At 36.2% G+C, this 12,026-nt stretch overlaps 1 protein-coding gene across 1 annotated transcript; it reads right to left on the reverse strand.

Annotated features, from left to right (window-relative positions):
• Positions 1 to 3,273: 3,273 nt before the first annotated feature.
• On the reverse strand, positions 3,274 to 11,724 carry LOC147525368 (uncharacterized). Its single transcript, XM_086606743.1, has 4 exons — positions 11,498 to 11,724; positions 8,550 to 8,787; positions 8,363 to 8,467; positions 3,274 to 4,244 (listed from the first exon to the last, which is right to left on the reverse strand). Exons 2-4 carry the CDS (start codon positions 8,731 to 8,733, stop codon positions 3,508 to 3,510), a joined length of 1,026 nt encoding a protein of 341 aa, XP_086462869.1. The 5' UTR covers positions 8,734 to 8,787; positions 11,498 to 11,724; the 3' UTR covers positions 3,274 to 3,507.
• Positions 11,725 to 12,026: the final 302 nt, after the last annotated feature.

Here is a 12,026-nt window from a genome sequence, read left to right on the forward strand (position 1 = left end):
CTCTTTTTCCATATATAATATCAACCAATGGCTGCCATCAAGTCCAAAACTCTAGCATTTTTTATGATTTTTCTGGTTGCATGTCTTAGCATCAAGCAGTATTACGTACTACTCTGCTTATGCACAACCTCAAACCCTCTTGGTTAGTGTTGGTAAATGCGAGACAACTATGGGCAAGGACGGAAAAAAAAGGCCCCTAGTCGTGTCTATTTCCTATAAGCAACAATATGGAAGTGTTTTACATACAAGTAGTTCATATACACTTTAATTAGTTTTAGAGAAGCTTTTTGAATGGGTGTTGAAAAGCCTATAAAGAACTTTTTTGTATGTCAACAACCTAACTTCTTTGTATTCATCACATGTTTTCCGTCCAGTAATGACACAAATCAAAAAGTATGTATAAAATGTCCACATAGTCGATAGAAATATTAGAGGAGTACATTAGCCACTAAGCTAAGTGAAAGTATGCAGCTATACCAACAAATAAGATGTCAATTTCTTTTGAAGAAGGATAATTCTAACATAAAAGGCTCGCCTAATTTCTTTTGAAGTTAAAATGTTCTCTAAAAAACAATAGACATTCAATGTCTGGGGAGAGAGTGTGTTTCTAAAGTTGAGGAGCCTTGGTGTAAGTCGTGTGTGTGTGTGTATATATATATATATAGGGGAGGGATCCGTTTACCATGGTTTATACCACGTCCCTTTACAAGATGAGTTAAAAGCTAATATTTTGTGGATATGATATCCTAACTATGGATAGATTTTCCACAAAAATTCGGCTCATTTGGAAATCTCTAACCTATTTAAAAATTGTTGCCAACTTTAAATTTTTTTTAACATGCCAATTTTTTCGATTTTGCAATCATCTTTTGACATTGTTAAACATCATCATATGAGTTGAAATTTTGTGGAGGTGATCTTCATAGTTTGTTGGACATATCCACAAAACATTAGGTTCTAGTTCGTCTTGTGGGTGAAGTTGTGAGTCATGGTATAAACCATGGTATGAATATATGTGTATATATATATATATATATATATACAGCCCAGCTCCAAAAAGGACATTAAATAAGGACTTTAAATAAGTACCAAATCTAAAACAACCCACAACTTCACCTACAAAATTATTTAAAACCTAATATTTTGTGTATATAATCTACTAACCATAAATAACATCTTTACAAAAATTCAACTCATTTGATATCCTCTAACTTAGATAAACATTGTTGTCCACTTTTGGAAAAATATCTAACGGTCCATAAATGTCTAGTTTTTGCAATCATCTTTTGCCAATGTTAAAAATTGTGAAACAAATTGAATTTTTGTGGAGATATTATTTGTGGTTAGTAGATTATATCTACAAAAAATTAGGTTTTAAATCATTTTTTTAGGAGCGGGTCATTTTAGTGAGTTGTGCGACTCCCAAGGTTAGCTTGGGGATGCTTCTAAGAGGAACATCACTTGACCATTTCATTCACTACGGTATATCTAGAATGGTCATCAATATAACTAAAAGTATAACAGTGCAGCTTTGATTAGTTCCATGTATAACAATGTTAGCATGTGGGTCTTGCACTCTAAATATGAGTCAGTGTGTTAACCATAGGATGTTGTTTTTTTTTATTGAAAAAAGAATCCAACTAGTTCACCGTTGGTGTAATTCTAACAGTAGTTATGAGATTTTTTATGGGTCGCGGTATTGACACCCCACTTTTTGGAATTGGCACCCCTTTGACCAATTCAAAAGTATTGGCACCCCTCTATTAATCACATAAAAAACACTCACGTCAAGAAGCTGCTGCAAGATCGCACAATCCACGCCATCGGGTTGCCGCGAGATCCCATATCCCACGGAAGGTGGTTGCCGTGGGTCATTTTTTCTTTTAATTTTTTTTAATAGCCATAGTAAAAAAAATATTAGTTGCCGCGAGATGGTTGTGTTCACTAAAATGGAGTCTTTGCTTGTGTTAGTTATCAAAAATTCTTCTTCATTAATTTGATCACAAATTTTTCTTATAGCATATGAAATATATTTGCTGCGAGATAACAAAATTATGCTTCGATTGTACTTTTTTTTTTGTTATGGTTTTGGTGTTGTTCTTGGAGTGTATGAAGAAACTTTAAAGAATAAAATGAGTTATCCATATGTCGTGTGTTAAATACGCAAAATTTGAAGTGAAAAAAAACAAAAAACACAAAAAAAAAAAATTCTGCAGCAACTTCCTGTCGTGGTATGGGATCTCACGGCAACCCAATGCCGTGGATTGTGCGATTTTGTGGCAATTGCTTGCCGTGGGATATAGGATCTCGCGGCAACCCGATGCCATAGAACTATCGAGCAAGTGGGGTGTAAAAGGACATATAAAGAATAACCATTATTGTTTTACTTTTTGCCAAAGTTGTGCCAATCCTATAAAGTGGTGCCAATACCGCACCCCTTTTTTATTGCTGACCTCAACCAACACTCATTACATCCAAACATAAATGTCTTTGAAAAGAAAATAATTAACCATATATATGTATAAGGTTCCGTTTGCCACACTTTTTATACCATGATTTATACCACTCTCCTACAATCAAGATGAATTAAGTGCTAATAATTTGTGAACATGATCTACTAACCATAGAAAATATCTCTACAAAAATTCATCTAATTTGGAAATCTCTAAAAAAATCGTTATCAACTTTGAACTTTTTTAACAGCTTAGATTTTTTTATTTTGCAATCATCAATCATTTGACATAGTTAAATATTATCAAATGAGTTCAAATTTTATAGAGACGATCTTCATAATTAGTTGAACACATCCACAAAAATCTATGTTATGGCGATATTCATAGTTAGTTGAACGCATCCACAAAAATCTATGCTATAATTCACATTATAGGTAATGTTGTAGAACATGGTATAAACCATAGTATTAAAAGTATGGTAAACGGAATTGCTGATATGTAGTTCATAGTTCAGACTGCAACTGACTATCTTTTTCCTCCTAAGAAAACCCAATTTATACGCTTACACGTCAACCTACTTTTAACTTCTTATGATGCTAAGTCTCCAAGGTGGTTTGGTGGCCCAGTCCTTCCTCTTTCATTGAAGGAAATCTTAGGCATATTTAGCAGAAAAGCAGTCTCCACATTTGATTTCTTTGCTCAGGAATCGGGATGTCTTGTACATATCCAGTATTTCTGATAGATAACTTCAACGAAAATAATTAAACTGACAAAACCCCAAGGATGAAAGAACAGCAGAAATATGTATACACACTTGGAATTTGCTCAGGCTGAAAACAACTAATTGCCAGATTATCATTTGGGAACCAAGACATTTCTTTTTAACTCTAAATTTCTTTTCATACCACATTTCAATTTCCTCCTTTCAATATATCCCACTCAGACACACTCAAACACACCCATAAACACAACATACAGCATGAGACATTCATACTGAATGAGGGGGCAGAAAGGAGAAAGAATGCTTCTTCCCAAACGAAAATTGACCACCACCCTACAAAATATTTGGTACTTGAGAAACCAATCTTTGCTGTAAATCTGTGATCTTTGAGCATAGCTCCACCTTCTGCTCCTTGTAAGTCTGCAGCAGGTACTCCTTTCCTTCTATTACTTCCTTCAGCTCACCCACTTCTCTCTTTAACATCTCAATCCTCCCTCCATCTCCTCTTCCCTTGTCCACCGATTCAAAACCAATTTCTCCATCATAAAACCCATTTGCATGCCCATTTTCTGCCGGCCAGTTCCTTGCTGTCACTGACTTTTCAGGATGACCAGAGTCTCTCACGCAGTGATCCGCTATTGCCTTCCTCAGCCTCTGGATCTCCCTCTCTGAGTCAAACAGGTCCCTGTTAGCTGCATCTAGTTGGGATTGCAAAAGGTGGGAATGCGTCAGCTGACCATCTAGCGAACTCTGCAACTCCATAATCTGATCCTGCATTTCCACAATCATGTCATCCCTTCTCTTCAACTGCTGCCTCAGCTTATGTATCACTTCCCGTTTACTAAAGATGTCAGAACCAGATTCAGAAACGCATGGAGAATCCGAGCTGTTTGAGTGGTGAAATGGCTTTCTAGGCATTTCTAGGCGATCTGGGGAAGATGCCCACATCACACCATTCTCCCTGTTGGCTCCTGAGGCTGGAACGACTACCAAAGGGAGTGTAGGATCAGTTTCTTTCAGCATTGGGCTGGTCGGGGGCTGCTTGACCTCCACCATTCCTTCTGACATCCCTATTTCAAGATCCAAAAGAGCAAATATCACTCACAATGAAACTTGAAATTTATAATAAAAGCTAAAAGAAACAAGAAACATCACTAAAAAAAAGGAAAAGTCAAATAGGGTAGAGAGAAAAGTGCTAACTGCAAAAACTTGAAAATTACACCTTCCTAGTTAAAAAAAACAAATGTATGATTTATTATCACTGGGGAATATTTGTTAGGGTTAACTAGGATTAACACCACTCCCACCCCGCAGATTTAACTGTTAAACTTGAAGTCAAGGTTCACAAAATGACACCACTGCCCTCTGCAACCCTAACAATTAGGAATGCCCCCCACCCCATCCCCCACACTGTATTTGAAATAATTAGCGATAAAATGCAATAGTATTACATATTAATGGAGAAATAATTGGCTTATCATAAATTAGGAATGTTGATTGAGTTGTATTTAGATGTTGACACATGTCGTTATAAATTCAAAACATTGGGTATTTGGAAAGTCGTGAGTTTTAGTAGTTTTGGATTTACAAAGGGCAGTGGTGTCATTTTGCAAACCTTGACAACAAAGTTGACCTGTCAACTCAAGTTGACTTGGATGTGCCATGTGATTTGGGGTTGGGTGGTAACCCGTTATCTACTATAAAAAAATATACAACAGATTTCAATCTTTAATCTTTATACAAAAATAATTTTAATTGGGGATATAATATCATGGGGTTTTTGGGCTTAACCTGGATGTATGATTGCATATATTTGTCATTAACTATTTATGTCCAACCATATCCACGTCTCGAGGTCACTATGAACAATGAGTTGAACACTGCTATAAAGAAGTACAAAATGGGATCTAATTATATAAAATATCCAAGGTAATGACCTCCAACAAAACTCAGGAACTACAGAATAAGCAATCTATTAAGAACTAGTATTATGAGCCATCTGGATCATTCTTTCAGTAACATCAACACTCCATATATTAAAAAACTTATAATCACACATCCATGTCCAATGCAACATTGCAACACATCCAATTAAAAATAATTAGAAATTAAATATTTATGTCCAACTGTATCCACACTTTGCATTAGTGTGAAACAAATGTCTCAAACTCCAGAAGTATTAACGTCCCCGTATAGGTCCATTCAATTTGCAGCGATAAATAAGTACAAGATAAAACATAATATCACATAATTTCGAGGTACTAAGTTCCAACTAAATGCAAAGTGGTAAGCACATAATAAGCATTTGCCCCTGATTAGTAACCAAATAAAATATGTGAGTCTGTGTGTTTATCAGCGTACGTGCGCACATGTGTACATTCTTTCAATTAATCAATTATAATATCCAAAAGCATCACTAAAATCCATCAAGGTATTCAATATGGAAAAATGGATCAATAATTATATCAAAGCATGATTTTAAATTCACTTCCTAGACAGCAGATACAACTAGAAGAATTAGAATTTGAACAAGAATTCATCAAAAACAAGAACGGACAAAAATGTAATAAGATCAGCCAAAATGGAAAGAAGGCAATTGGTATAAGCTTTAGCATACCAATACTTTTTTGGGATCGATAAACATATAGTTATCTTATTAATCTTATAAATAAATCAGAATAGTGTGAGGCTATGATGCACGGATACGGGTACGAGTACAGACACGGGGACACGGATACGGGGTACGATACGGGATTTTTTAAAAATTAGGATACGGGTATGGCTATTTTTTATGTAATTAATATTATTTTTATTTAAAATAACAACTACGTGTTGATTTTTCATATTAAACCATCTGTTGAATGGGCCTTAAAGTTGGTAATTATGTATCAATGTCCAGATCTGTTATACAGGCTTTAATTATTTGTAATGGGCCAAATGTCCAGATATGTTATACAGGCTTTAATTAATTTTATGGGCTTGAAAGCTAACTAAAACAAGTGGGCTCATTATAACTTAAACAAGTGGGCTCAATGTAACTTAAGCAAATGGGCTCATTATAACTTAAACAAGTGGGCTCATTATAATTTGGTCACGTGTTTCACTTTACACGTACGTTTCTCTTCTTCTTCTTCTTCTTCTTCCAGATCTGCAAGCACCAGTTGACAGCAACTTCGTCTTCTTCTTCCAGATCTGCAGATGAAAGCACCTGTTTATCTTCTTTCTTTCCTCCTCTCTTTTTTCTTCTTTTTCTTTTTCCTGAGGAAGTATATGTGCCGTACCCGACCCGTATCCCGTACCCGTATCGGTATCATACCAGTGTCACACGGGTACAAGGCGTAAAGTGCCGTATCCGTGCATTATAACTTAAACAAGTGGGCTCAATGTAACTTAAGCAAATGGGCTCAATATAACTTAAACAAGTGGGCTCATTATAATTTGGTCACGTGTTTCACTTTACACGTACGTTTCTCTTCTTCTTCTTCTTCTTCCAGATCTTCTTCTTCTTCTTCCAGATCTGCAAGCACCAGTTGACAGCAACTTCGTCTTCTTCTTCCAGATCTGCAGATGAAAGCACCTGTTTATCTTCTTTCTTTCCTCCTCTCTTTTTTCTTCTTTTTCTTTTTCCTGAGGAAGTATATGTGCCGTACCCGACCCGTATCCCGTACCCGTATCGGTATCATACCAGTGTCACACGGGTACAAGGCGTAAAGTGCCGTATCCGTGCATCATAGGTGTGAGGTAGCGTATAATATAAAACAGAATACAACCAAATAAGAGCACAGCAAGAGATACAACATAAAAAACAGATTGGAGTTCCACGTCTTTATGTTAAAGCTACTCTATACGCAATAGCAAGTCCATCTGAAAACAATGCTGCTAAACAGGGTTTCAAACAAAAATTTCAACATTCGTATAAAAAATCTTTTCATTCCTCAAATGATCCAACACATCCATAGCCCTCACAAGAACAGAGAACTGAGCTCATATGTAATCCATCCCATTATCAACATCAACTATCTACCAATTACAAGGGCATGAAGTGCCACATAGCAACTACAGAGCACCAAAATAAGGAACAGAGGCACAACCACACATGAGTAGAGACTTAATCATCACCATCTTAAAAGAATACAATAAAAAGACCAATTCATGCAGGAAAAAATGCACTAAGGTATCGCCTACTGGTTCACTTTATAACCAAGAAATTGGATAAAAGTCAACATATCCTCTTCTGATTAAGCAATAATAATCATTTGTCAACATGTGCTCCAAGACAAAACCCATAGAAAGAGGTTGAGTGGACTCTTAAAGCCTATATCTTTGGGCCAGGGAAATGTAGAATTGTTAAGTGGGAGGAGGGGTAGGTCCTCTTCAAACTTAAACCACAAAAGCATTGGAGGAGAGCTTCTCTCGTTCTATTAAAACCAAAGGCGCACATCTTTGTCCTGTCACAGAGAAGGAACATCACATGCGATGCTACCATGTTATTGTTGATTAAAGATTGCTAACTGCAAAGGTAGATACCCCTTTGAGATAGAGGTTCAGAGATGATACTGCACAACTAGGCAGGTCTAGTTATGTTACCCATTATTGGAGGCATATATGGTCTGGGTATACACACCGGACATCGTGAATTAGGAGCACCCCAGTGTTCATTTCCTTTTCGTTGGAAAATGGATTCATGAACTCACATATGCAAGCTTTCAACTCAGATTCCACCCCAGTATATAGTTTTACAATTGATTATATTAATTTCAATAGCATTTTCAAAAGATGAAAGCATACTATGCCGTGATTCAACCCTTTCGGTCTCAAACCTTTGAGCTTATACCTATAAGCATGGTTTGTTATCAAATGTGTTCCACAATGGTTCCACCAATAAAATATAAAGCTTTACTGAAGGGTAACTCACTGGATCGGGTCTCTTTATATAAAAAACATATAGGACAATAGTTTTAGTATTGCACTACACTGGTTAATAAGATCTAAGAAATTTTTTATAAAGCACAGCAGAATAAATAACAGCTCTATACTACCAAAATTAAGACATGTTAGTCACATGACAATTCCCTCCTATACATGTAACTATGTAAGCGGAAAATCAAAATAGGAAGTGATGGGCGTCAGCAAAACAATACTTAGCAAGAAGTCCAAAACTAAATAGATAAATTGGAAGGTTTCGTACCAGAAAGGCAACTATAGCATGCATCTTCATCCTGCGTAAAAGAATACATATTTGAATGTGATGCACAACCTCCTGACCTCTTTTTCTCATTAGGCATTCCGTTTCCTGAAACAGCAACATTTTTCCTTAGTTATCAATGGTGAACGTTTAGAACCTAGAATTTCACAAATCAGTGATGTATAAAGACCTTTCAGTGAAGTACTAGCATTGTCCAGTCCCCTTGTATCAAGAACCTGTTTAAGTTTGTAACCAAGCCGTATAGATAACGTACTTAACAGCGCCCCACCAGCAATAAGGACCCAATTCGGACCTTCTCCCTGTAAACTCCTTGCTTTGTGAGCACTGGGATTCCCATTCCTTCTTGGTTTCATTTTGATAGCATGCAGGATGTTAAACGAAAAGGCTTTGAAGCAGTCAGATATGACCTAAATCAATAACACAGGTAAACTTCATTGCTATGTATAAGATACAGAATGACGCAAAACTATATGTAGTTATTTACTGAATTTCAGATCTTGAGAAATGGCAAAACAGCTAGCACCATAGATATACTTATACAAAAAGCGCAAGCTTCATTCATGCACCTTTGGACCAAATAAGAAAACTGATGCTTTTCTAGATAGGAGGGAAGGGAATTACATTGGACCAAGGCTTTCAATTCAGTAAATATGTATCCATCATTTCCATGATATAAAGATAGCTGCTCTATAATTACTTTGATAAAGGTAACATTACCTTCAAGTTAGTTGCAATTTACTTTTAACACGCTTTTAGGACGGTTTATGATTCAAAGAGTAAAATTAAAATCTAAGCTCATACATATAGCAGTACTTTATGCATATACATGATTACATGTGGAATGTTAAGCAGGCAGAGTCTAAATTATAATCCAAGAGTGTGGTAAAGACCTAATACATAAATGGTTTGCACCGACTTTCCATAAAGTCCAATTGATTATAAGTTTACAAAAAACTAAGATAAAAGAAGTGAACCCATTATGTGGGATGACATTAGAGTGTATCCGCTGTCGTGCATGTGTCTGTGAGAGAGAGGGAAAAATAGACGAAGAGGACACTCAGTCCATTGTAAAGCTAACAGCATAGGTCAAAATACACTCATACCATTGAATAGTTACATAATGATTTTTGACATTAACATGGCAACTTAACAACGGTACCAAAAACAATTACATTTCAAATAACTAAAAACATAAGGTAAGCCATGACTAGTTCTTATGAAGCTTAAAACTTGAAAACTCAAGACACAGCCCTTGAGGCCAAGCTTAGCAGAGAAAAACTAAGGCAATTTGAGAAGCAATATATAAAAAACATTATATCCCTCCAAATCTAAGTAACATGGACACTTCATAAAATCCGTGTCAGACACACAGACACGTTGTGCATACGATTTTAAACTAGTGTTTCTTCTAAAACCTAAAAGGCTAAGAAAATAATCTACTGACATAGTAACAACTCCATGATATGCCACTTTCATATTTAATTGTTTGTGAGGAGGCACTTTGTAAGGTTTTCAGCCCAAAAATTAATAAGTTTCTTTTAAGTTAGCTGTGTCCCCGTGCCCTGCTCATATAGGTCGCCCTCCTGTCGGACACAGACACACGTATCCGTGTCAATATGACTTAGCTCTAAGAACATTTTCACCAATTTTTTATGTTAGTATGAACGCCAAGAAAGACAACTATCAGAGAGCCAGTGATGCACTGATGTTTACAAGCATTCTCCTCTGCCATAGTTTACATTCTCAGAGTTCGTTAGGCAATGAAGTGAATTTAAGATAATAACTACGATAGTGCAATACCTCAGATTGCTTAACTTGTACAGTTGATCCAATGGACTAAAATAGGACCTTGCGTGATTTTATCAAGTTGTCATTTGAAGCAAACTAGTCTTCCACCCCAATATGGATACAAACTAGTTGACTCGGGATCATGCTAGTTAAGTAGCTGGTGAATTGGTGTTGAGAATATTAATAGATAAAGAAAGAAACAAAATTGACCTATGACAGATAGGGTGGAAAACACGAAATTCTTTTGGCAGTGAACATACTCACATAGGGCCTAAAACAGGGGAAAATTTTGTGTACTAATTCAGCCCAAGAAATAGATACAATTGAACCATGACATATAGGAAAACACATTCACAACAATGTCTACTAATTTGGTTTTGTGTGCACACGTGTGTGGTGTGGTGGGCAGGAAGGGAAGCTTTAGAATTCATATCTGATAATATTTTAATTTTCAAAATAAAACTTAATTTGGGGTGAAATGGATATCAGAAACGAATCTAAGCTCTTGAGGATTCATAAATAAATAATGTAGATCCATGATAAGGATTGATGCTAGCAGCATACTAGTATAGCCGGTAAGTACTATTTCTTCGTGATACAGAAACCGGTTACAAAGTTCTCATCTCTTTGTGTCTTGTAAGAACTACTCAATACAGATTCTCACAGAAGTCAAGAAGGTCGCCTTGAATTTTGGTTCCAAGTGATACTGACGAATTGGGATGTGAACATCCTGGGGTAAACTCATTCAATCTAAAGGGGATAAAAAGGGTCGAAACAAAATGTAATTAAGAGGTGTAATCCATTGGATCCTTTCACCACTTTCTTTCCTAAAAGTCTAGAAATCATTAAGATGTCCTACCCTAACGCTGTTATGCCCAAACATTTTACCATGGTTTTATTTGAAAAACAGTAAACTTTCCATCGTTCAGTGTCCTACTGTTGTCCAAGTCATTCCTAAACATCTAGAGTGAGTTACGCATAATGTTTTCTTATAATTGCTTACCATATAGATCCTTCCAGTGCCCATCCTCTTCACCTTTAGATGGTTGTTTCTTTTGCGATTTTATGGGATTCCTGTGACTAAAATGACACTGAAGCCATTTTGTCTTAAAAAAATGAGACTAGTCTGTAAAATAGAATGGTGCAGTTTCTTTAGGGCTAACCAATGACCCTCATACAAGTACAATAACCACATTTCCTCATTTCCCTCTTCATCTTTTTATATTATTAATTACAGCAACACAAATTTTAAACTTTAAATTGAAACGAAAAATACATTTAACAACGCTAATCAATTTTGTTTTGCAAAAAGGAAAAAGAAAAACGTACCTCATTCAGTGGTTTAGGGTTAGGGTTTTTTCGGTCATTGTAAAAACTGAAAAAAGGGAAGAGACTCGAAATCAGGAATTGGGCTTCTTCTTTTCTTTTTTTGCACTCTCGTCTTTTTTTTTCTCTCTCCTCTTTCGAGCTGTTTTGTGTTGTCGTGAAATAAGTGAAAGCGAAGCGAGGCTGATTTGGCGGCTTCGCTAGCGAGAATTTCGAAAACAAATATCGACTGCCACGTGTTTTATTAGACCCAGGCTGCTTTTCTCATCTGTTGTCGACTGCCACTTGGCCAACTTTGGTGTCGGCCCTTTACTGGAAGCTACAAGTAAGTAGAATCCAACGCGAATGAACCAAAATGTCTTACTAGACCTAACACTCCCTTGCCTAGCTAAATTTCACTCTCCCTTCTACTTTAGACCCCCTTCCTTTTTTAATATTGCTGTTGACAGTTGACACCAAGAATTCCACCTCTTTTTTCCATATATTCATATGGTACGTCCACTATCTTTTGCCCAACGTGCTCCAATTTATA

Source organism: Coptis chinensis, chromosome 1 (genome assembly GCF_015680905.1).
Source record: "Coptis chinensis isolate HL-2020 chromosome 1, ASM1568090v1, whole genome shotgun sequence".
NCBI classification, from domain to species: domain Eukaryota; kingdom Viridiplantae; phylum Streptophyta; class Magnoliopsida; order Ranunculales; family Ranunculaceae; genus Coptis; species Coptis chinensis.

What these genes read in the sequence shown, in the direction of transcription:
- LOC147525368 (XM_086606743.1), bottom strand. Translation starts at nt 8,733, where the DNA reads ATGAAACCAAGAAGGAATGGGAATCCCAGTGCTCACAAAGCAAGGAGT. An exon ending in TGCTAGTACTTCACTGAAAG is followed by an intron (nt 8,468 to 8,549) that starts GTCTTTATACAT and finishes TTGCTGTTTCAG; the next exon opens with GAAACGGAATGCCTAATGAG. An exon ending in ATGCTATAGTTGCCTTTCTG is followed by an intron (nt 4,245 to 8,362) that starts GTACGAAACCTT and finishes ATCTTGAAATAG; the next exon opens with GGATGTCAGAAGGAATGGTG.